This window comes from Pipistrellus kuhlii, unplaced genomic scaffold, assembly GCF_014108245.1.
Source record: "Pipistrellus kuhlii isolate mPipKuh1 unplaced genomic scaffold, mPipKuh1.p scaffold_m20_p_1, whole genome shotgun sequence".
NCBI classification, from domain to species: domain Eukaryota; kingdom Metazoa; phylum Chordata; class Mammalia; order Chiroptera; family Vespertilionidae; genus Pipistrellus; species Pipistrellus kuhlii.
This window is the reverse complement of record NW_023425404.1, coordinates 44,997,681-45,024,393: the sequence shown is the minus strand read 5'-3', so window position 1 is coordinate 45,024,393 and position 26,713 is coordinate 44,997,681. Positions and strand designations below refer to the sequence as shown.

At 40.5% G+C, this 26,713-nt stretch overlaps 1 protein-coding gene across 7 annotated transcripts in view; it reads left to right on the top strand.

Moving 5' to 3' along the window:
- Nucleotides 1-402: 402 nt before the first annotated feature.
- AP4E1 (adaptor related protein complex 4 subunit epsilon 1) overlaps nt 403-26,713 on the top strand; it is a 72,748-nt gene continuing 46,437 nt past the window's right edge. Inside the window, exons 1-8 of one of the 7 annotated variants that reach the window (XM_036442134.2) lie at nt 403-611; nt 3,538-3,609; nt 5,842-5,965; nt 10,694-10,767; nt 13,311-13,432; nt 18,289-18,448; nt 20,790-20,956; nt 24,281-24,354. In XM_036442134.2, the coding sequence (XP_036298027.1) occupies nt 462-611; nt 3,538-3,609; nt 5,842-5,965; nt 10,694-10,767; nt 13,311-13,432; nt 18,289-18,448; nt 20,790-20,956; nt 24,281-24,354 (943 nt within the window). In that variant the 5' untranslated portion in view covers nt 403-461. Of the gene's footprint in view, nt 612-3,537; nt 3,610-5,840; nt 5,966-10,693; nt 10,768-13,310; nt 13,433-18,288; nt 18,449-20,789; nt 20,957-24,280; nt 24,355-26,713 lie in introns of those variants that run through there. The other 6 variants (XM_036442140.2, XM_045582515.1, XM_036442147.1 and 3 more) reach the window with 6 other exon arrangements.

Genomic DNA, 26,713 nt, shown 5'->3' with positions numbered 1-26,713 from the left:
GCAGCCTGCCGTCTGTCACTCAGCACCGCAGGGGACCCGCATAGCCCGGCCCCTCGAGGTGCGGTGCAGGGAGTGAGCGGTGGCGCCCCTTGAGGCGGCCTCGGCGGCGCGAGGCTGCGAACCGGAGAGGGAAGCCGAGGAGGACGCGGTGTAGGAGGACCGGGTCCGAGCGGCCACCGGGGAGGACCACCAGGCACGGGACCCCGGCGCTGCCGCTGAAACCGCCCTTTCCTTCCTGGCCGGGAGTCAAACCTCGCGCGCAGGCGGTGCGAGCGCCTCTCCCCGCGGCCTCTCGCGCCCCCACGCGGCCGCTGCCGGGAACTGCACTGCGCTTGTCTGCGCGGAGCACCAATAAAGATTTCTTCTTCAAACAAACAGGAAGTGCCTACGGAGGCCGGGCGGGCGGCGGGCCGGGCCGGGCATGAAGCCGGGCGGCGGCCGGGGCGCGGGCGGCGGCGGCGATGAGCGACATCGTGGAGAAGACGCTGACGGCACTGCCCGGGCTGTTCCTGCAGACGCCGGGGGCGGGCGGGCCGGCGGCCGCCAGGGCGCCCTTCTCCTCGCGGCTGGGCGGCCTCATCCGCGGCATCACCGCGCTCACCTCCAAGCACGTAAGCGCGGGCCGGGCCGGAGGTCGGGGCGCCGGGAGGCCCCGCGCGGGGAGGCCGGTGCCCGCCCGCCGCGAGCCCGGGGCTGGCCCTCCGCGGGGCTCGGGCGGCGGGTGTCGGTCCATCCCTGCGTCCGTCCGTCCGTCCGGACGCGGCACGTTCCTGCCGGGACTGGGACCTGGGAGGCCGGTTTCCATGGGCCCTGACTGACACCGACTCCTGATCGGCGGGCGGATCTCTAAATTCTTGAACCTGCTTGTGTCTCCTGAACGTGGAGGTGGGAAAATACCAATGCGTGTTCCATAGGCTGTTGATGGGGTGGGACGACAAGCGAGTGGAAATCTGTAACAAGCGCAGAACAAGTGTCAGCACTCACCGCCTGCAGAATGCCTTCCCTCCCCAGTTCCTTCTCTGCCCCGGTTCCTCCGTCGCCAGATGTCACCCACTGGAGCAGCCCTGCTGTCGAATATCTGTGGGGAGTTAGACCGATGCGTAGGGCGAAGAAAAAAAGCATAATTCTTCCAAATTGTACACATTGCTGCGGGAGTCGCTGCCTCAGATGGGCTTGGAAGATGAGCAGTTTTTTTTTTTTTTTTTTTTTTTTTTTACAGGCGATTAACTTCCCGCAACTTTGGGTAGTTGCACAGGTTGTGTGAGATAGCTTCAAGGAGCTTATATCTTGACAAAACCACTGTTACTGTGTGAAAAGTAACTTACTGAGCTTATGTCTTAACAAAATATGTTACTGTGTCATAACTTGTTCGGATGTATTTATGAAAGAGGTTATGTGGAGGACACTTTCTCTTCCCAAGGAATGGGCCATTCATTTAGGCTTGGACCAGGGTAAGGGTACACAATGATATAAGTGCAGGAGAGAGAAAAAGGCAAAGAGGGAAGGCTTTTCTTCAGAGTGCTCTGCGTGTTTAAAAAGTTCTTTTAAAACTGAAATAAAATGCTGCTGAACTGGGGAGGGTCTGCTTCACATTAAAAGTTCATCATTTGTGGACTTAATGTTGTCTTAACTTTTTTGTCCTTTGCTAATTTTTATAAGATTCTGAATGAATGAAATAAAAAATTTTGGTCCCAAACTGAGGTTTGAAACTACAAGTATATGTAAAGTATCTATATGAGGTAGTGCTACCAGTAGTTCTTGGTTAGCCACCAAATGGATACCTGCTAATTCAATGTGTAATTTAAAGATAGCATTATATTAGCCAAAAGTGGGGCCAGTTTTCAGGTGCCTTTAAGAAGGTAAAATACAGCCAAAACCGGTTTGGCTCAGTGGGTAGGGCGTCTGCCTGCGGATTGAAAGGTCCCGGGTTCGATTCCGGTCAAGGGCATGTGCTTTGGTTGCAGGCACATCCCCGGTGGGGGTGTGCAGGAGGCAGCTGATTGATGTTTCTCTCTCATCGATGTTTTTAACTCTCTATCCCTCTCCCTTCCTCTCTGTAAAAAAAAAAAAAAAATTAATAAAATATATTTAAAAAAAGAAGGTAAAATACAATGCAGAGAATAGAAGTGAACACATTGATATATTTATTGCGTGTTAGAGATGAGAAGTGAGGGAAAAGGTATGAGAAATGAGGGAAAGATAGAGAAGAAAATAGTAAGGGAAACAGACTCATTTTGTTTCTGCCTTCCCCTGTTTCTCTATTCCATGAAGGCCTTTTAATTTTAAGGGAAAGATGTGAGAACTTTTTCATTGGCCAATACATGAAGAATTTTTTCTTTTTCTTCACTTTAAGAAAAAAATTTTTTTTTTCTACTAAACTGTCTTTAAGGGGTCAGAAACTGAGTGAAGAAAAGAGAGAGATTGGTTAGACTTGGAAATATTTCTTTCCAATAATGAGTCTAAGGACTGGATAAAAACCTTTAAGCAAATTCTTATAACGCTCCTTTAAAATAATGTTTATTTTTATTGAAAGCATTATAAATTATATTTTCCCTTTAAAAATACTGTTACAGCTCGGCCAATGTTGCTCAGTGGTTGAGTGGTTGAGATTTGACCCATGCACCAAGAGGATGCCTATTCTTTTCCCGGTCAGGGCTCAGATGGAGACCCCTTTCACGTCCCACGTGGCTCAGGGTTCCTGTTCAGGGTTTGGGTTCTGGTGAAGGGCCACACGCAAATTAAAGAGAGACTAGAAGAATTGGTGATATGGGGACCACGTGGAGCCACCTCTAGTGGAGGATTGTCACTGGGCTCTGGCCTTGCTATCCCTTTTATTGAGACAATGGGATACACCCATTACCCTTTAAAAAAAAAAAAATATATATATATATATATATATATATATATATAAATATATATTTTATTGATTTTTTTACAGAGAGGAAGAGACAAGAATAGAAAGTTAGAAAAATCAATGAAAGAGAATCATTGATCAGCTGCCTCTTGCACACCCCCTACTGGGGATGTGCCTGCAACCAAGGTACATGCCCTTGACCGGAATCGAACCTGGGACCCTTCAGTCCGCAGGCTGATGCTCTATCCAATGAGCCAAACGGGCTTCGGCTACACCCATTGCCCTTAAGCAGGTTTAGGATACCCCCATAGCTCTTAAGCAGGTAATAAGTGGATTATCATATTAGTAAGGATTTACATGATTACAAGATGGGGAAGTTGCCTCAGGAACCATTGTCTCAAATAGATAGGGAATGGTTGGCTCTGACCTTTCAGAGCTTCAAGGTTGACCAGCCTTTTATTTCTTTCTATTAGTGAGGCAAGGGTTGGTTTCTGGCAGGCACATGCCCGGGATTCAGGCTTGATCCCAGTAGGGGGCCTGTAGGAGGCAGCTGATTGATGTTTTTCTCTCTATCCCTTTCTCTAAAATCAGTAAAAACATATTAAAAATAAACAAAGTTTTAAAAATACTGTGCAATTTAAAAAGACAGTTGTTCATGCATTTAAATATTCTCATTTTTTCAGGAGGAAGAGAAATTAATCCAGCAGGAACTAAGTAATCTGAAAGCAGCGGTTTCTGCTCCCACAACAACACTGGTAAGTTTGCAGTCAGTGCCAGCACATTTGGAATTTGAAATCTGGTCCACTGTGGACTCCATAGTGACATCTAATTGATCACTTGCGAAAATCTAATTTATCACTGTTAGTTATGGATGGTAGCAAGTCAAATATTAAGTTTAGCCTTTTATTATTGACTGACTGCATGGAGCAAGACTTGGTTGACTAATGTCAATTTAGTGCCAGTGTGATGATACTATCTGATAAAGAGTGAATATGCTAATTGACCAGCACACCCTCGCAAAGATGGTGGCACCCACAGTCAATAAAGATGGAATATGCTAATTGACCGCAATGCCCTCAAATATGCCAGTGCCCACAGCCATAAGATGGCGGTGCCCAGTCCTTTTAGCTCCGCTGGGGTGGCAGGCATGTGGCACGGCCGAACCCGCCCCCAGGTGGGTCCGGCCGCTTCCTGCGGTTGTCTTAGGAGTCCCCCAATCCCCTTAGCCACCCAGAGCCGGCCTGAGGTGCAGGCAAGCCTCAGATGGTGGCTGCCCAGCCAATACCCGAGGTGCAGGCCAGCCTTGGATGGTGGCGGCCCACTCGACGCCCAAAACACAGGCAAGACTCAGATGTCGGCTGCCCAGCCAATGCTCAAGACGCAAGCAAGCCTCGGATGGTGGCTGCCCAGCCACCCAAGACCACCTGAGGTTCAGGTAACCAGGCCAGCCAACGCTTACACTGCTGGCAGTGGCAGCAGCAGAGGTGTGATGGGGCCTTGCCTTCCCCTAATTGCCAGGTCCCATCCTGCCCAGGAGGGCTCCCAGACTGTGAGAGGGGGCAGGTGGGACTGAGAGACTCCCTCCTCCAGGGCATGAATTTTCATGCACTTGGCATCTAGTAATTATATACCGTAAATGTGGCAATACTCCTGGGACCTCAGTGCTGATCTTGCTGTTTTAATGTTGTGCTCTGGGAAAAGGTGAGTATATATCATTTAAAATAATATTTTCAGATCCAAAGTGACATATTGTAGATCTCATTTTACTGTTATATATCTTGGATTGTAGGTTTATAGATCTTGTAGTATAGATTGACTGACTGACAAGGTTAGAAAATGGTTTTCTTGCTATAAAACTAAGTATATTGCCTAGCAGCTAAATCACAATCCAGTTGTTTTTAAACTTGGTTCCACATAGTTAGACTTTTCTTTTTTTTTTTTTTTAAATATATTTTATTGATTTTTCACAGAGAGGAAGAGAGAGAGAGAGAGAGAGAGAGAGAGGGGGAGAGAGTTAGAAACATCGATGAGAGAGAGCCATCCATCAGCTGCCTCTTGCACACCCCTACTGGGGATGTGCCCGCAACCAAGGTACATGCCCTTGACCGGATTCGAACCTGGGACCTTTCAGTCCGCAGGCCGACGCTCTATCCACTGAGCCAAACTGGTTTCTGCCATAGTTAGACTTTTCAAACAGCATTAATTTCATCAACTTTTTTTTGGTGATTCTCACCAGAGAAAATGCAATCATTTATTTATTTTAATTCTCACCCAAGGATATTTTTCTTTTCTTTTTTTTTAGAGAGAGTGGAAGGGAGAGGGAAAAACAGAAATATTGATGTGAGAGAAATATATTGATTGGTTGCCTCTTGCATAAGCCCTGACCAAGGCCTGCGTCGAGGAGGAGCCTGCAATTGTGCCTTTGACTGGAATTGAACCCAGGACCCTTCGGTCCACAGGCCAACCTTATCCACTGAGCCAAACTGGCTAGGGTACAATTTTGTTTTTAAATGTGAAAAATATTTTGTTACAGAAATTATTACCAACTTGTGGGAATTTTATGAACACTTTCAGTTGATAAAATATATTAAAATAATTGGCATTATAGAAGCCAACTCACATTACTATGGGCAATATTTTGTCTGAGGATCGATCATATATCTCACATTATGCCCAAGTTTTACATGAAGGTCATCTAGAATTATAAATAGCTACAGTTGATTTATTTTATAGTATTGCAACTAACAAAATATTGAAATTATTCATTTTACTAAAATGAATACTGTTGGTAGTTAAGTTAGGGAGCAACTTTTATTTATAAAGTCTGACTTAAGGTGATTAATTTATATCACACACACACACACACACACTCACACACACTTTTCAATGCCAAGATTAAAGGATTTCCTTGTTAATTGATTACAACATAATAAAAAAAATAAAATATTCTATTTATTTACACAGTTACTGGATATTTTTCTTTTCAGAAAATGATGAAGGAATGTATGGTGAGACTTATATATTGTGAAATGCTTGGATATGATGCTTCCTTTGGCTACATACATGCAATCAAGTTGGCACAACAAGGAAACCTTTTAGAAAAAAGAGTAGGTATGTATGTGTTCAAGACTTAATGTTGTCCTTAAAGTTCCAATTACTATATAAAATGAATGATGGCAGGTATCATTCATATATATATATATTTGAAAGCCTAAGCAACCATCATGACCAAACAACCGGTCGACCTGTTGATATGATGTGCACTGACCACCAGGGGACAGACGCTTAACACAGGAGCTACCCCTTGATGGTCAGTGCGTTACCACAGTCAACCTCCTGTGGCCCCTCCCCCCGGCCGGCCAGCTCTGATCACCCCAATCGGAACCTCCTGATTGTCCCTGATTGTCCCTATTGGTCCTGATCAGGACTGGGCGAGTTGTCCCAATCAGCCCCAATTGCCTGCTAGTTCAAGGGACCCCCCACCTGTGCACGAGTTCATGCACTGGGCCTCTAGTATAGTATGTTTTTAGAACATTGCCTTGTAGTTTCCAAGACTTTATACATGTAATAGTACTTTAAAACTCAGAGCCAATAAATAAAGTCAGTTTTCCTGATTCATAGCATTTTGGAGTTATAGAGATTAAAAAATGCCTATTGTTGCGATGGTGGTTGGATGACTATATATATATATATATATATATATATATAGCCATATACACATATATAATACACACACACATATATATATGTATATGACACATACATACATATACATATGTATGTATATATGTATTTGTCAAAACTATTAAAGTAGGCGTGGCTCAGTGGTTGAATGTCGACCTATGAACCGGGAGGTTATGGTTCAGTTCCCAGTCAGGTCACATGTCCGGGTTGTAGACTTGATCCCCAGCAGTTGGTGTGCAGGAGACAGCTGATCAATGATTCTCTCTCATCATTGATGTTTCTTTCTCTTTCTCCCTCTCCCTTCCTCTCTCTGAAGTCAATCCTATCTGATAGAAGAGTAATATGCAAATTAATCATTACTCTGCCACATCCACCAGCCAATCAGGAGTGAGTATGCAAATTAATCCCAACCAAGATGGGTGTGGCCACTGAGCAAGCAGGAAGCTTGGGTTTCCCAGGCAGTGGAGGAAGACAAGCTTTCCACACACTCTGGACTTAGGCTTCCACTTAAGGCTACAAAGTTTCAATTATAGAAGATAAATAAATCCCAACAAAAATGATGCAGCCACGGAGCTGGAGAGAGCAGGAGGCTTGAGTTGCCCCCTGCAATGGAGGAAGCCAAGCTTTTCCCACACCCTGGTGGGCCCAGGCCTCTATTCAAGGCTGCAAAGTTTCAATTATAGAAGATACATAAATCCCAACAAAATTGGCGGCAGCCACAGCAGCCATGGAGCAAGTAGGAGGTTTGGCTCCACTCAAGGCTACAAAGTTTCAATTATATTGGGTCTAGTAATAATTAATGTCGTTTTAAAACATTCGTTTAAAAATCTTGCTTGGCGTTGACTTGTATTGACATAACCTTCAAACACGTGGTATCTACAGAACGTGTGAAGTGCAATTAACAAGTTTTGCTTGAAAAAGTTTGTGTTTGATTTGGTTTTTGTTGCAAAACTAGGGCTTAGAAGATGGCGGATGAAGAGCATATTCGGCACTGCATGCTTTACGAGTTCCAATTAGGAAGAAAAGCAAGTGAGGCTGCAAAAAACATCTGTAGTGCTCTTGGTCAAGATGCAGTTAGCGCCAGAAAATGCCAGCGTTGGTTTGAGAAATTTCGCGAGGGAAATTTTTCGTTAGATGACAAGAGTGGTCAAGGCCGTGGGTCCAATTTTGATCAAGAAGCTCTTCAAGCTCTTTTGGTGCAAAATCCTCAAATTACCCAACAAGAGCTTGCGACAACTTTAAATTGTTCACAAAAAACAATTTCCAATCAATTGCGTGCACTTGACAAAGTCCAAAAGTTTGGACAATGGGTTCCTCATGAGTTGACCGACAACAACCGTAATCAAAGAGTCACAATTTGCAGTTCGCTCCTTTCTTGTCAAAACCGTTTGCCGTTTTTAGAGCAAATTGTTACCGGAGATGAAGAATGGGTGCTGTATGTTAATTTGAAAAGGCGGCCTCAATGGTTGGACAAAAATGAGGCTCCGCAGCCCACGCCAAAATCTGACTTGCATGCGAAAAAAGTGATGTTGTGTGTTTGGTGGAATTTTAAAGGAATTCTTCATTATGAACTTTTGCCATCTAACCAAACCATTACAAGTGCAGTGTATAGTGCCCAATTGGAAAGGTTAGCCCAAGCTTTAAGACAAAAAGAACCCGCGCTGATTAATCGGAAGGGCGTAATTCTTCACCACGATAACGCACGACCGCATACTGCAAGAATCGCTGCTGAAAAACTGCGCCAGTTGGAATGGGAAGTTCTCCCTCAACCTGCATATTCTCCTGATATTGCCCCTTCCGATTACCATTTGTTTCGTTCTTTGCAAAACTTTCTTCTTGGAAAAAAATTTAATAATGAAGAATGCCTCAAAAATGCATTGACCGAATTTTTTGCATCAAAATCACAAGAATTTTACAACAGAGGGATTAAAATGCTTCCTGAGCGTTGGGCACAAGTAGTAGAAAACAACAGCAACTATATTGTTGATTAAATTTTGTTGTATTGTTTAAATAAATTCGATTTAAAAAAGTATTAGAAAACGACATTAATTATTACTAGACCTAATAGAAGATAAATAAATCCCAGGACCTCTGCTTGTGTCACTGGGAGGCACGGTGAGGCTACAAACCACCACAGGCCCCTTGCCCAGGCCTCTCCATGCCCCAAGGGAACCCCAACCCGGACCTGGGACACCCTTCAGGGCAAAGCAGCTAGCCCCCACCTGTGCACCAGGCCTCTATCCTATCTAATAAAAGAGTAATATGCAGATTGACTGTCACTCCAATATACAAGATGGCTGCCCCCATGTGGTCAAGATCCTGCCCCCATGTGGACACAAGTTGGCCACCACAAGATAGTCAGCAGGGAAGGGCAGTTGGGAGGGACCAGGCCTGCAAAGGAAGGCAGTTGTGGGCAATCAGGTCAGCAGGGGAGGGCAGTTGGAAGGGACCAGACAGGCAAAAGAGGGCAGTTGGAGGCCATCAGGCTTGCAGGGGAGGGCAGTTAGGGGTGACCAGGACGGCGAGGATGGAAATTGGGGGGCGACCAGGCCTGCAGGGAAGGGCAATTGTGGGGTACCCAGGCCTATAGGGGAGAGCAGTTGGGGGGGGGACCAGGCCTGCAGGGGAGGACAGTTAGGCGCAAACAGGCTGGCAGGGGAGCAGTTAGGCATCAATCAGGCTGGAAGGGGAGTGGTTAGCGGGTGATCAAGCTGGCAGGCAGAATTGGTTAGGGGCAATCAGGAAGGCAAGCAGGCAAGCAGTTGGGAGCCAGCAGTCCTGGATTATGAGAGGGATCGGACCTAAACGGGCAGTTAGACACCCCTTGAGGGGTCCCAGAGTAGAGAGGGTGCAGGTTGGGCTGAGGGACACCCCATTCCCGTATGTACAAATTTTGTGTACCGGGCCCCTACTTTGTAATAATAAAAGTGTAATATGCTAATTAGACCAGATAGCTAAATAACCTTCTGGGCAACTTTCTGGATGAAGCTGGGACTGTGAGGGCCACCCCCCTTGCATGAATTTCCTTTTGTCCATTGGACCTCTAGTAAAAATATATTTTAAAAAAAACATCATTAAACAAAAATGGGTAAATTTTCTTGTGTGCAAATTAAATACACCTTAGTAAAGCTAATTTTTATTTATTTATTTATTTATTTTTTTAAAATAGATTTTATTGATTTTGTACAGAGAAGAAGGGAGAGAGATACAGAGTTAGAAACATCGATGAGAGAGAGTCATTGATCAGCTGCCTCCTTCACACCCCCTACTGGGGATATGTCCACAACCAAGGCACATGTCCTTGACCGGAATCGAACCCGGGACCTTTCAGTCCCCAAGCTGACGCTCTATCCATTGAGCCAAACCGGTTTCGTCAGTCAGTAAAGCTAATTTTTAAAAGTCAGTTTAACCTTATGAGCTTAATGATCAGAAACGTTTCTTTATAGTATAAAACTGAAATTGACTTGAATAATTTTAAATATCCTGTTCTTAGTTTCACATGTTAGCTATGAGGATTATTAAAAATTTTTATCTATTGATTTGAGAGAGAGAGAGAGAGAGAGAGAGCGTTTTGTGTGTTTTACTTATTTATGCATTTATTGATTAAGTGTATGTGCCCTGATGGGTATCAAAGCTACAACGTTGTAGTATGGGGACGATGCTCTAACTAACTGAGCTACCCAGCCAAGGCCTAGAGGCATTTAAAAATTTTTTTTGTCTGTAATCAACCTTTAGGGCTATTAGGAAAAATTCTTTCAAGGACAACACAGATAGCCAGTAACACACTATTAACTCTAGTAGCTCTTACTTTTTGAGTAACTCTGTGTTTGGCTACAGGACAGAAAATGTTTTGATAGATTGTGTAGAGATATGCACAAAACATAGTTTATATTTCTAGTGTCTACACAACTTTAAGTTGGTATACAGTTTTTTTTCCACTTTAGATATATCCTGTGAAATAGTAATTCTGAAAGATTTCAGGATGAAGAACTCATGAAATCTTCCTTACTAGAGGTTTTGACCTTCATATTTTACAACTTGTTTTCATATTTACCTACAACTGGTATCTTTGACACTTAATTTTAGAATATATGATTGCTTTGTTTCAATTCTTGGGAAACATTGTGATGAGACTTTTCCTTTCAAATTTTGTAGGTTATTTGGCAGTGTCTTTATTTCTACATGAAAGTCATGAACTGTTACTTCTCCTTGTGAATACAGTTGTAAAGGTACTGTATTGTATGTTGGTTATTATGAAGTTGGTAATTATTTCTGCAGGCATCTGACATTTTTCCTTAGTCATATTGAATTAGATATTTTTGGAAGAAGGTAGGTTTACAGAATGGGCATAGAAAAATATTTTTATTATTTATTTTAGAAAGATCTTTTAGATCAGTGTCTGTAACTGTAAGATGGAGATAATAATAGAACTTAACTAAGTTGTGAAGGTTGGATGAAACACTATGTAAAGTAGTAGTAGCTACTGCTGCTGTTATTGTAAACTTATAACTCACATCTCCAGACTCTTAGTTCTGGGTATTTACATGTTGTTGTCTCTTTCTCTGGGATCTGTTCTAAAGGGATGGAGATGTAAACTGAATAATTATTTTAAAGTTTAAAAGTAATCCTCCTTCTATATAATAAAAACCTAACATGCTAAGTGTCCAACTGTTTGATGGACAGTTCAACCAGTCATTGTTACGTGCACTGACCACCAGGGGCAGATGCTCTGACTGGTAGGTTAGCTTGCTGCTGGGCAAGATGGGCTGGACACGCCCTGGAGCCCTCCTGCAGTCCTTCCCCTGCTCCAATCATGCACCAATGGGGTCCCTCAGCCTGGCCTGCATCCTCTCACAATCCAGGACCCCTTGGGGGATGTCAGAGAGTTGGTTTCGGCCTGCTCCCTGCAGGCCAGGCCGAGGGACCCCATTGGTGCCTCTAGTAGAATATAATTGGAACTGGAATATACAGATACTAAAAACATAATTTAATCCATACACAATATTTTTTCTTATTAAATTAAAAAAATTATTTCTTTAGAAAATATTTTTATTGATTTCAGAGAGGGAGGGAAGGGGAGAGAGAGATAGAAACATAAATGCTGAGAGAAAATAATTGATTGGCTGCCTCCTGCATGCCCCCTACTGGGCATTTGTCCTTGACCCGAATTGAACCCAGGAACTTTCTTTCCACTGAGCCAAACTGGCTAGGGCTCCTGTTTAAATTTTTAATCAAAATTGGTAATGAAGGCCGAAACCAGTTTGGCTCAATGGATAGAGCGTCGGCTTGGGGACTGAAGGGACCCAGGTTCGATTCCGGTCAAGGGCATGTACCTTGGTTGCGGGCATATCCCCAGTAGAGGGTGTGCAAGAGGCAGCTGGTCAATGACTCTCTCTCATTGATGTTTCTAGCTCTTTATCTCTCTCCCTTCCTCTCTGTACAAAATCAATAAAATATATTAAAAAAAATTGGTAATGAAGGATAATTGAATTGTTGAGCATTTTAAAAAAATATATATTTTATTGATTTTTTACAGATAGGAAGGGAGAGAGATAGAGAGCTAGAAACATCTATGAGAGAGAAACATCGACTAGCTGCCTCTTGCGCACCCCTGCCAGGGATGTGCCCGCAACCAATGTACATGCCCTTGACCGGAATCTAACCTGGGACCTTTCAGTCCGCAGACCGATGCTCTACCACTGAGCCAAACTGGCTTCGGCTTGTTGAGCATTTTCATGTTTACTTTGTGTCAGTCTTTTGATGTGTGGGTCTGTGTGTGTGTAGTACTTTCTGAACTTTAAGTTTTATACTCTATTAAGATTACTAGTAGCTTAAGTTTTTCCAAGCTTTTAAAAATAGTTTTTAATTTTCTCTTAGAATGATTAATAAAAAATTTGTGCATATTTAAGTATGTATAAATTCATGCCTTTTATTGTATACTAGAGGCCTGGTGCACAAAATTGTGCACTGTGGGGGAGGGTGTCCCTTAGCCTGGCCTGCGGCTTCTTGCAGTTCACCTGGTCCTCCCCCAAGGATTGGGCCCAAGCCGGCAGTCAGATATCCCTCACAATCTGAGACCCCTTGCTCCTTACTGCCTACCTGCAGCAGAGGTGGGAAAGGCTCTCGCTACAGCTACTCTGCTCGCCAGCCGTGAGCCCGGTTTCTGACTGAGTGGTGCTCCCCCTCTGGAAGTGCACTCACCACCAGGGGGCAGCTCCTGCATTGAATGTCTGCCCCCCCTGGTGGTGAGTGCATGTCAAGGCAACTGGTTGTTCCACCGGTCGTTCTGCCGTTTGGTCGATTTGCATATTAGGGTTTTATTATATAGGATATTTGAGAATTACTTCCTTTTAAACTTTCACTCATTGTTTAACAAGGACAATTTATAAAGTTGGCTTGCTATTAGTTTAGAAAAGTTTTAAAAGCAGTTCTAAAGGAGACTACTTGGGCCAGTGTCAGAACAGAAATACAATTTCCTTTTGGATCAATTGCTTTTTCGCTGTGTTTATTTGTTGACTATTCAAGCAAATAAAACAGGCATATATATATATTTATGTGTATACATATATATATATTTTTTATATATATATATATATAAATAAATATATATATATATATATATATATATTTATAAAAGATGAGCTAAATATACAACTTAATTATAAAGTTAGGAGAAAACTATTAAGTAAGTGGCACCATTGCAATGTTGTGCTCGCTATACCTAATTTTGAACTTTGGACTGAATATTTTCTTTGCTTAATGATTGTGTCAGGACTTGCAGAGCACTAACCTGGTGGAAGTATGTATGGCACTTACTATCGTTAGCCAGATTTTCCCTCAAGAAATGATTCCAGCCGTTCTTCCATTAATAGAAGATAAACTTCAACATTCTAAGTAAGTAAATCCTTTTTGGATAGGTGTATATACTATATATTTCAAAACAAAAATTTGCACTAAAATTTATTATAACTTACTTAGTTTTACCAAGATAGAGGATATCCTTTGTCAGATAAAATACAAAAATCCCTGATAGTGTTGTCCTTTATTTTTATGTGGGTTTAGAAAAATACCAGGCAGCTTTCTGAAGTTAAACTGAGAGGCAGTGTCAGGAGTCCTTGGCTTTCCTTCCACTTCTACCGCTAGCCAGCTGTGGGCCTGGTTTTCCTTTGGTTGTGTGGGGTTGCTTGAAGCTCCTTAATTCTCACAAAGTTGTTTGAGGATAAAGTCAACTAATGGAAAACGTTTAGAAATGGTTGACTTACAGTTTTTTTAATTTTTTTAATCTTCATCCGAGCATATTTTTTCCATTGATTTTTATTTTTATTTTTATTTTATCTATCTATCTATCTATTTTTTTTTTAAGAAAGTATCTATATTTTTAAGTATATTTTATTGATTTTTTACAGAGAGGAAGGGAGAGAGATAGAGAGCTAAAAACGTCAATGAGAGAGAAACATCGACCAGCTGCCTCTTGTACACCCCTGACCGGGAATGTGCCCGCAACCAATGTACATGCCCTTGATCGGAATCGAACCCGGGACCTTTCAGTCCGCAGACCAACGCTCTACCACTGAGCCAAACCGTTTTGGCTCCATTGATTTTTAGAGAGAATGGAAGGGAGAGGCAGAGAGAAACACTGATGTGAGAGAAACACATCGATTGGTTGCCTCTCGCACACCCCCGACCAGGGCTGGAACCCTGCAACTGAGGTACATACCCTTGACCAGAATCAAACCCTGGACCCTTAGCCCGCAGGCCTACACTCTATCCACTGAGCAAAACCATCAAGGGCTGTTTGTTTTTTTAAAATATATTATTATTGATTTCAGAGTGGAAGGGAGAGAAAAAGAGAGTTAGAAACATCAATAATGAGATAGAATCATTGGTCAGCTGCCTCCTGCACGCCTCCTGCTGGGGATTGAGCCCGCAGCCTGGGCATGTGCCCTGACCAGAATCAAATCATGACCTCTTGGTTCATAGGTTGATGCTCCACCACTTAGTTACACCAGCTGAGCCTGGTTTTTATTTATTTTTTAATTAAAAAAATATTTTATTGATGTTTTACAGAGAGGAAGGGAGAGGGATAGATAGTTAGAAACATTGATGAGAGAGAATCATCAATCAGCTGCCTTTTGCCCACCCCCTAGAACCAAGGTACATGCCCTTGACTGGAATCAAACCTGGGATGCTTCAGTCTGAAGGCTGACACCCTACCCACTGAGCCAAACTGGCCAGGGCCTGGTCTTTATTTATTTATTTATTTATTTATTTATTTATTTATTTATTCCTGGTATGTATGTATGTATGTATGTATGTATTTATTTATTTATTTTTATATATTTTATTGATTTTTTACAGAGAGGAAGGGAGAGAGATAGAGAGCTAGAAACGTCAATGAGAGAGAAACATCGACCAGTTGCCTCTTGCACACCCCCTACCGGGGATGTGCCCCCAACCAAGGTACATGCCCTTGATCGGAATTGAACCCGGACCTTTCAGTCCACAGACAGATAGATGCTCTACCACTGAGCCAAACCAGTTTCAGCTGGTTTTTATTTTTAAAGAAATAGCTAAAATGATAGTTTCACTATGAATGGTAGAATAACTTCATAGGTTTTTCAGACTTGTTATAATGTTTTTTTCAATGTCAGACCAGTGTTAGAACAAATGCTGGGTAATGACAATTAATTACTGGAAATATATTAGCTTTTCTTAGATAATTATAGGTTGATCTGATCATAGCAGAACATATTTTTATATACAACTTTCATGCCACCACTCTTGGGGTAATCATACATATTGATTCTTTATATGAAACTAGAGGCCTGGTGCACAAAATTCATGCATGGGTAGGGTCCGTAGGCCTGGCTGGTGATCAGAGCCGATTGGGGCCTTTTGGCTGCCAGCTGTGACCTTCCTTCCCTGGCTGCTGGCCGGGGCCTGCCTTCATCCCGCACTGCCCACCTAATGGTCAGTATGGATCATAGTGAGCGACTGAATTCCTGGTCCCCGGTCAAACTCCTAAGGGGACACTTTGCATATTAGCCTTTTACATACATAGAGTCTTCTGAGAATTGATTTTTTTTTTTTACTTATCGCTTCCCATTTACCCTTTTAATTTTTTTCTTACTGTTTCCCATCTCTAATTTCAAATCCTGGACTTCTGTCTTCTACTAGTTAAAGTTTAGACTTGAAACTGATTCTGCAGTTATGGCTATATCTATTCCATGTTATGGAGTGAAGCTAAAAAATATGGGACAGAGCTACAGGTAGGCTAGTGGATGTCACAAAGAAGATGTGAGACAGGGTTTGGACTTGACTTTGAATCCCTGATGAGTTTTGCATGCCAGACTTAGAGCTTGAATCCAGGTCTTTTGAGGTCTTGTGTTAGTCCTATCATAAGGGCCAGGCTTAGGCATTCCTGAGCCTGTTCAGAGTTTTGTTTTTTTCTGATCTCATTTACCTATCAGATTAATATTGATTAATACCCACTAGCAATACATTGGGATGTTGTTTACAGTCACCATAGTATTAATACTAATGACAAGTATGTTGTTCATTTTTTCTACGTGAAAATAATTTTTCAACATGGCATAGTTTGGCAAAGTAAGTTGCTTGTTAATGGAATTAAGCAGAAGCTAGATGACCATTTGCTAGGAATCTTATGAAAGGAATTATTGAATAGAACAGAGGAGTGCTTTGAATAATCTCAATTTTGATATTCTCTGATTTTAAGTAATAGTAGTATATAAAAGTAAAAGCAAGTATTTTCTTTTTTTTTGTGCCAGTTGCTGCCGCTGTGAGCAGTGTCAGCAAAGTCAGTGGCTATGAGCTATGTAGACATGGCATGAGAGAATATAAGGAATATAGTACTCTCTTGGAAACTGCATTATGGACATAGAGTAGGAGCTCTAGTTTTACTTCTTGTGTGCTAGACATTATCTGTGACAAACAAAGTGTAAGACTTGTGTATATTTTCTTTTTCATTGTAAAGAGATTTTTGAAATATGAACTGAGCAAGGAGGGGAGTAACATCATTTACTGTGAATCCTTTCCTCCCTTGCCCCCTTAAAATATTTGGGTTATGCTTGCTCATAATATAAAAAAAGAAAAATAAAAAGCTAGAATGTTAAAGAGACTTAATATTAATAAAGATTTGCATATTACTAGCTGTAGTTACCTCTTACTGATTTAAACTTACTGTTGCTTCTTTTCCCAATTCCTAGAGATACGGCTTTTAAAAGTGGAATAAAGGAATTTATTTATTTATCTTTCTTTTTTTTTTTAAATATATATTTTATTGATTTTGTACAGAGAGGAAGAGAGAGGGATAGAGAGTTAGAAACATCGATGAGAGAGAAACATCGACCAGCTGCTTCTTGCCCACCCCCCACTGGGGATGTATCTGCAACCAATGTACATGCCCCTGACCGGAATCGAACCTGGGACCTTTCAGTCCCGCAGACCAATGCTCTACCACTGAGCCAAACCGGTTTCGGCTATTTATCTTTCTTGTTGTTCTGGTTTTCAAAGTAATATGTGCTTGTTATCCCAAAATTCCATTCTATATAAAGGAGAGGAATATGCTAATTATCTGTTACATCTTGAGGCATATTGACCTACCACATAATGACCATATCACTGATCTACAGGAGGGTGGGGCAGTGAACTATAATACAAGCAGGCTGCAAAAAGCTACAGGAGGGGGCAGGGCAGAAAGCTATGAGAGGGGGAGGGAGGAGGGAGGAGCTCCAGGAGGGCGGGGCAGTGGGCGGAGGGCTACAGGAGGATAGCAGAGAGATACTGGTGCACACATGTGTGCACAGGGATAGTAGTAATTAGATAATTATATAATATGGGTAGTTAAAGTCTCAGCATCTAACCTAGAGAGAACCACTTTTTATAGTTTAGTGGATTAGAATAAAGAAATTAATAATAGCCCTGGCTGGGGAGTTCAGTTGGTTAGAGTGTTATCCCCATAAGCCAAGTTTGCAGGTTTGACACCTAGTCAAGGCACATACAAGAATCAACCAATGAATGTAAAAAGAAGTGGAACAAACAAATCAATGTTTCACTTTCTCTCTCTTTTTTAAAAAATATATATTTTTATTGATTTTTTACAGAGAGGAAGGGAGAGGGATAGAGAGTTAGAAACATCAATGAGAGAGAAACATCAATCAGCTGCCTCTTGCACACCCCCTACTGGGGATGTGCCTGCAACCAAGGTACATGCCCTTGACTGGAATCAAACCTGGGACCTTTCAGTCCGAAGACCGACGTTCTATCCACTGAGCCAAACTGGTTTCCGTTGTTTCCTTTAAAAAAAAAAAAATATATATATTTTATTGATTTTTTTACAGAGAGTAAGAGAGAGGGATAGAGAGTTAGAAACATCGATGAGAGAGAAACATCCATCAGCTGCCTCTTGTGCACCCCCTACTGGGGATGTGCCCGCAACTAAGGAACATGCCCCTGGCTGTAATAGAACCTGGGACCCTTCAGTCTGCAGGCCGACACTCTATTCACTGAGCCAAACCTGTTAGGGCTCTCTCTCGTTACCTCTACTTCTCCCTCCCTTTATCTCTAAAGTCAATAAAAATAAATTTTACGAAAGGAAATTAATGAATGTATAATTCTCTTTTTAGATTAAGGGGATAGCTAATATATTGAAATCATTTCGTCTGTAATCTTTTCAAATTAAATGCCTGAAAATTCAGATTGTTTGTTCAGATTTCATTTTTTATCTATAGGGAGATTATACGAAGAAAAGCTGTTCTGGCATTATACAAATTCCATCTCATTGCTCCTAATCAAGTACAACATATCCATGTTAAGTTTCGTAAAGCACTTTGTGACAGAGATGTTGGGGTCATGGCCGCTTCCTTGCACATATACCATAGGATGATTAAGGTAAGTTGAAAATTTCAGTAGTTGACATTAGAAATATATAATTATGGCATAAAAAAATCCCTTCAGATTTTTCAGTCAAATGCTTAATTTGAAGTTTTTATTATTGACTTTTAAATAGTAATCTTTGCAAGTTGTTGATAACTTTAATAGTAGGCACATCATAGAATTAGGTTTTTGTTTTTTTTAAATTCTCACTTGAGAATATGCTTTTTTCATTGATTCTAGAGAGGGAGAGACAGAGAGAAACATCCATGTGATTGGCTGCCTCCCTTATGCACCCTGACCAGGGATTGAACCTGTGACCTGGGTATGTGCCCTGACTGGGAATTCAACCTGAGAGCCATCAGTGATCCAACCATTGAGCACACCTGCCATGGCAGACTTTTTAAAAAATATATATTTTATTGATTTTTTACAGAGAGGAAGAGAGAGGGATAGAGAGTTAGAAACATCAATGAGAGAGAATCATCCATCAGCTGCCTCTTGCACACCCCCTAATGGGGAATTGCCCGCAACCAAGGTACATACATGCCCTTGACCGGAATCGAACCTGGGACCTTTCAGTTTGCAGGCTGATGCTCTATCCACTGAGCCAAACCCGTTTCGGCTCTTTTTTAAAAATTTTTTTTATTAAGCCAGCAAGAATTTATTGCAGATTTGAATCCGGGCTCAAACCGTGGCTGACGCAGCAGCCGGCAGACACCCAGATAGCCCCGATGGAGGGGCAGTCCCTCCAGAGCGCTCACACAAAAACGCAGGCAAACACACACCTACCGCGGCCAGTCAGGCTCTCCGGATCGGGGTCCTTCTTGGTCCTGGCTGGGGATCCCAGACGAATTCGTGATCCCCAAGGACCACCAGGGTTTTTTTTTTTTTTTTTTTTTTTTTTTTTTTTTCAACATTTTTTTCATGTTACTGAAGAAGCATAGAAAAATGATAAGGAAGTGTTTGAAATGTTCAGATTTGTGGCTTTTTAAGTATTGATTGTGTTTCATACAACTTTATGGGATGCATAGCAGCTTATAGAAATGAGGAGAGCCTATTGGGGTTGCGCAAGGTAGAGACTAGTGTTGATGCCATACAATGGTACTGTATCAGAAAAGCAAGGAGGGTTGAATGGTGTGGTAAAAACATTTTCTAATTGATTACATGGATTTCTACTAATTCAACCCTAGAGAATTGCCTGAAACACTGTATATCTGAAAGTATGTATTTGTGAGAGATTTCTTGAGTAGTATCTCATAATGAAATGGAATATGCTATTGAATTTAATTTAAAATTATAGAATTGAAAGTATCTTTAATGCATTGTGTTCTAGAACATTATGATATAAATAGATATTTGATATTGAATCTTATTTTTCCTCTAACATTTACTAAACTTTGCAAGAGCTATTATTTCCTTTCAAAAAAATGTGTCCTTGACATATAATAAAATTATGATGACGAATCTAGTGTTCATTTTGAGGAATATGTATTTAATTGCCCCAGGCCAAGAGATTAGTCAGATATATAATCAAGGTACACTCATTCAGAACCCCAACATACTTAAGTATTATATATATGGCTGATTAGTTTTTTAATAGACAGATTCTCTGACTTTGGAGGGTTTAAATGTTTGAGTAATCTTAGCTGTGCTCATTGCTCTTCCACCCAGAACACATTTAGCTAATTTACATAAGACATTTGCAAAGTTTAGAGATTGAAAACAGGTCTTAATTTTTCTCAAAAGTAGAACTATTACATTCCTTTTTCAGTATTCCAGTTCTTTTTACCTTTAAAAAAATATATATATTTTATTGATATTTTACAGAGAGGAAGGGGGAGAGAGAGAGAGAGCTAGAAACGTCGATGAGAGAGAAACATCCACCAGCCGCCTCCTGAACACCCCCTACTGGAGATGTGCCCGCAACCAATGTACATGCCCGGGACTGGAATCGAACCCGGGACCTTTCAGTCCGCAGACCGACGCTCTACCACTGAGCCAAACCAGTTTCTGCTCTTTTTACCTTTTTACTTATTGCTGGTATTGACTATTAAAGCTTCTATATAAGATGTAATTATAAGAACTTTTGAAATATGATTATACTGTGTGTGGGAACAAGTAGGGAGTGGTGGAAGCTTTTTGGGGGATGATTCAGCTTTGGATCGGTAGCCAGAGGAGTTTCATCATGGAAGAAGTTAAGCAGATTAGAACACTTTCATTAAATGTGAACATGGAACTTTTAAGTCAAAATGTATTAAGTTAGATTCCCATATGGCATTTCAACCAAGTCTATTTTATATGTATTAAGACATTATTATTAATGGAAGGTTTTTGGTTTTATTTTTTTTGGATGTAGGAGAATTCATCTGGATATAAAGATTTGACTGGAAGTTTTGTAACAATTTTGAAGCAAGTAGTTGGAGGAAAGCTCCCAGTAGATTTCAATTACCACAGTGTTCCAGCACCATGGTTACAAATCCAGCTCTTGAGAATACTGAGACTTCTAGGAAAAGATGATCAAAGGTAAATTTATGTAAATTTGTTAGTTACTTAGAGGTTTCAAGATAAGCCAGATTCTCCTAATGCTTTGGGTTTGCTTACTAGTGATAAATAAACCACTTTATAAGAAGTATATAATTCAGGTTGCTGGGATAATCCTGGCTCTCTGCTTATCTAAATCCTATTCTTAGTGAAAGGTACCAGTGAAGCGTTATGTCTTCTCTGAAGCTTTCTTAGTCATTCTACTACAGAGGCTGGGAAACTTTTTTTGTCAAGGACCAGATAATAAATGTTTAGGCTTTGTGAGCTATCTGTTGCCTGTTGCAACCATTCAACTTTGCTGTTGCATAGCTCAAAAGCAGTCACAGACAGTACACAAACAAATGAACACAATTAATAAAAAAAATCTTTTTATGGACATTAAAACTTGAATCTCATACATTTTATGTGTTGTGAAATGTTATTATTTTGACCCATCACCCCCATTTAAAAATGTAAAAACCATTCTTAGCCAGCAGCCGTACAAAATTAGATGACCAGCTAAGTGAGCCTGCAGACTATAGCTTGCTGACCCTCAGCTATAATTGGATGTGAGTGTTTCACCTTAATTTGTTTGTCTGAATACTCTTTTAACCAGTAATTTATATTTTATGGGTATCTTTCCTATTAAATATATTTCAAACTTACAGAAAAATTCCAAGAATAGTAAAAGGAGCTATTTTATGTCCTTTATCTAGATTTATTCATTGTTTGCGTTTTCTCTCTTTCTGTATGTGCATATGTGCACACATTATTATTTTAAAAATCACTATTTTAATTTTTTTATTTTATTTTTTTTTAAGAGAGAGTGGAAGGGAGGGCAGAGGAGGGGGAGAGATAGATAGATAGAGAAACATCAATGTGAGAGAGACATCGATTGGTTGCCTCTCACATGCACCCTGACCCAGGCTTGGGACTGAGCTTGCAACTGTAGTTCATGCCCTTGACCAGAATCAAACCCCAGGGCCAATGCTCTAACTGCTGAGCCAGTCCAGGTAGGGCACACATTCTTTTTATTTTTTTCTGAACTATTTGACGGCAAGTCCAACTAGATTTTATTTCCCTTGAGACCATGGCTTGAGTCCCTGAAGAGTTTCAATGTTCTGACTTTATAAGATTCAGTTCTCTTTCATGCAGTAGGATTCATTTACATTCTGATTCTTAGCCTATCTTTACGAAGGGATTATCCTTGAGGCTGTCACTTCTGGTAATGCCTTGTCAGCAACTTGTCAGGATCCATTTGCCCTTTGCACTCCTAATAAGTACTAACTTGGCTGTGTCACTCTGGGTGTATTGCTAGTTTATTTTTTTCTGTGTTTATGAATCTCAATCCTGATTGAAATATAGGGATCTGATGGAGCAGACACACATGAAAAATGTTTGTCCTAAATACATTTTATTTTATGTAACCCAGCCTATCTTGTTGTGGAGCTCTAGTTAGAGTTCACTGGAATTCTCTTTTAAAACCGCTAATTTCCTAGTAATGCACCCAGGCCTTACTGGTCAAAAAAAAGATTTAATGCCATCAGATGTTTTCAGGAAGGAACTTTGAGGCTTTTAGTGAATTTACTAAATGTAAATTTACTCATCATCTTCCCTTTCTTTCATGGATGAATTTGGAGAATACATACAAAGATGACTAAAAGCGCTTACCTTCAAAGGGCTCAGTTGAATGGAAACTAGGCACAATTAAAGTGAATAAAGATTGGAACTCTTACAATGTTGTGGAACATTAAAATGTTTTCTCCTTTGTTGTCCCAACTCTAATGAGATTTTATGTTAACATAAACCGTATATTTCTTTAGAAATGATTAATTCAATGTGGCAAAGAAAAATGTTATTTTATAACATATTCTAATGTATTTAGTTGAAAGAAATAATTTACTAATTTATCATTTATTGAAGGATCTTTATATAAATATCTATTTGAATATTTTCTTGTTTTTTACAGCATCTTGCTTCTTAGATTATTTATATTTAGCTTGATCATGTCTGCAAATGTTTCTACGTTTCAAGTGGTTAAATATGATTTATGCCAGATATTGGCTTTTATAATTAAGAAACTAGATTGTAATCCAGGTGTAGAATTACTAAATTGGGCGGGGGAGGGAAAATTTGTAACATCTACTATATGGTTATTGTCTGTGGAAGAAATGCTTACACAGTAAAATGAAGGATTTCAGAATATGGTTATGGATTCCCACTGGGTATTTATACTTTGGTCAAGATGGAATCAAAGTATACACTCCAGATTGAATTTGATCGCTGTGTATTTGGAGAAAAAGAAGACATTTTTGATAAAGATATACATGATTTTTGTGTAGCCCCAGATTATTTTGATGTTTTTGCTTGTTTGCTTTACTTTCTCTGTAAGACTACTATGTGCATGCTAGGTTAAAGTAGCTTTTATTTCTGCTAGTAGTTTTTGAATTTGTAAAACATTTAAAAATACCAGCTGAGAAGCCATAGTTTTCACATTGGCATCTTGTAGGGGACTTTTGTAGGCAGGAGGATGAGTGCTAGGACTCTGTAAAGCACTGCCTTTCTTACAGCATCTCCTTCAACCCAGTTAAAGCATCAGTAATAAGTGATCATAATGGCTTAGGAATGGACAGATTTCTTAATTCTCTTTATATTTAACACAAATGGAAGCTAAAGTTTTCTTTCTGAAGAAGTGCATGTTGCTCATAGACTAGTGTTGTTTTTTTAAAAATATATTGATTTTTTACAGAGAGGAAGAGAGAGGGATAGTTAGAAACATCGATGAGAGAGAATCATCGACCAGCTGCCTCTTGCACATCCCCTACTGGGGATGTGCCTGCAACCAAGGAACATGCCCTTGACCAGAATCGAACCTGGGACCTTTCAGTTTGCAGGCCGACACCCTATCCACTGAGCCAAACTGGTTTCGGCTAGACTAGTGTTTGAATATTTTTAAAAAAATTATGTGGTTTAAATACAGATAATGTGCTGTCTGGAATAATCTGGATCTGGGAGGTATTACTGTAATAACTTGGAACAAGTAGAAATATCTTATAAAGAAAACTATAAAAGATAGTGTGTTCAACCAAGCAAAAGCCTGACTTGTAAACTAGTACAAGTTTAGGAAAGAGTTGATTGACATGTTTAGTTAAACTCATGAGAAAGAACAAATGGGACTTTTAAAAAGTGAAATTCCCATATCTTCGTAAAATGAATTTTTTCACTTTTCTGTAGATCCTTAGTTTTAAAGAGAGAGAAGTTTGACAATCTATGTTTATTGGGTTTTAATACTATAATTTTACTGCAAATAAAATATCTTTTAAACAGGACAAGTGAATTAATGTATGATGTTCTTGATGAATCCTTACGAAGAGCCGAGTTAAATCACAATGTCACATATGGTAGGTAACATGTGAATGCTACTCTAACGACTAATAGTATTTTTCAGTATTATAGCTGAATCTGTGTAGAATACTACAAATTCCAATAGAACTTTATGTCAATTTTTAAGGTGATTCTTTGGGTTATTATTTTTATTTCTTTAAAAAAATATTTTTATTGATTTCAGAGAGGAAGGGTGAGGGAGAGAGAGATAGAAACATCAATGATGAGAGGGAATCATTGATTGGCTGCCTCCTGCATGCCCCACACTGAGGATCAAGCCCCCAATCCAGGCATGTGCTCCTGGCTGGGAATCAAACTGTAACTTCCTGGTTCATAGGTCAGTGCTCAACCACTGAGCAACACTAGCTGGGCGGGTTATTATTTTTCAATGGGAGTATTGAATAACTAGTGGAAATAATTTGAAATTATGGCATTATTTTTTAAAATATATCTTTATTGATTTCAGAGAAGAAGGGAGAGAGATAGAAAAATGACGAGAGAGAGTATCCTTGATCAGCAACCCTTTCACATCCCCCCACTAGGAATTGAGCCCGCAACCCGGGCATGTGCCCTTGGCTGGAATCGAACCTGGGACCCTTCAGTCCACAGGCTGATGCTCTGTCCACTGAGCAAAACCAGCTAGGACTATGTCATTACTTTAAATGTTGACCTAAATTCATTTTTATTTGTCTCTCTTTAAAGACTTTATTTTTTAAGAGAAATTATCTTTTTATTGAAAATATTCATCAACTTAGTAGACCTGTTCCAGATTTAATAGAATAATTCTTTTTTTTTTTTTTTTTAATATATTTTATTGATTTTTTACAGAGAGGAAAGGAGAGAGCTAGAGAGCTAGAAACGTTGATGAGAGAGAAACATCGACCAGCTGCCCCCTGCACAACCCCCACCGGGGATGCGCCCGCAACCAAGGCACATGCCCCTGACCGGAATCGAACCCGGGACCTTTCAGTCCACAGGCCGACGCTCTACCACTGAGCCAAACCGGTTTCGGCAATAGAATAGTTCTTAAATACATCAATTAGTCAACTAGTTGTGAAATATTTAAAACATTTCTGTTGTCAGGCCTTGTGCAAGATACTTGGAATACAGCTGTGAATAAAATAGTGTTATCATTTAGCTCACTGATTAGACAGGGCCAGTGCTGTAAATGTTATAAAGGAGAATTACAGGGTGCTGTGGGGAATACAGCAGCTAGTCTTAGGTGAGGGGGAGAACAGGGAAGGTTTTTATGAAAAAACGATATTTAAGAACACAACTGAAGGATAAGTAGGATATAGATGATATATATATGGAATAATAACAGTATTTTGTGAAGAGACAGTAGTTCTTTATATACATTTTATGTAATTTGAAAAAGTGATTTAGTGATAGGAGACAAGTTTGAGGGGAGAAAGGGGGAGAATTCAGAAAAGTAACCAGAAACACTTCCAATCATAATAGCCAGAGGGAGGAACTATTAGTTCTTTATTGATCAATGTGAGAAAGCTGGGTGAAGAAATTTAAGAAATAGATATAAAATAGTGTGAATTTTGCATACTATGCAGAAGGGTAGTAGAAGAGGCATTGAGAGATATAACTCAAATGAGAAGTCATTTCTTAGATCCGGTGAAGTACCATGAAGATGGGGGTGAAGAGTGTTGCTGTTTCTTTCAGACAGTGATAAACTGTAGATCTTTAAGAATAATAGTTGTAGAAATGTAGGGTAGAGAGCAGAAATTGAACTAGTTTAATTGAAATAAAAGAGCTTGACAAAGATGCAGTAGGAATAAGGAGAGAGGTTTGTGTGCCTAAGCCTCATACAGGAAAAATAATGCAAATGGTAGTGAATTGGGATAGTGAATTTAAAAGGATAGAGTTAGGTTTTGCATGTATAAATGGTGATTAAAGTCAGTAAGAGTGGTTTATTCACTTGCTCAACCTATGTTTATTGAATGCCTATAAAACAAAAACCTTGATTTGTAAACTAGGTACAGATTAAGGAAAGAATTGATTTATGTTTCTCCATGTTCAGAATGGGAGATTAAAGGAAGAATAAGGTAGACACAGCCCCTGCCCTTATGAGTATCTATCTCTATAAAAGCCTAAGCGACCATCGCAACTGAATGGAGGACTGAACAGGCTGTGTGAGGCGACCCGGCTGGCAAGAGGGTTAGTGAGGGTCGACCACACGACCGAGCAGCAGGCTGCATGGGTGACCAGGCCAGTGGGGGTGGGAGGCAGTTGGGGGCAATCAGGCCGGCAGGCAGATGAGTGGTTAGGAGCTAGGTGAGTGGACAGGTCCAGGATTGTGAGAGGGATGTCCGATCCTGGGGATCAGGCCTAAATTGGCAGTCAGACATTCCCCGAGTGGTCCCG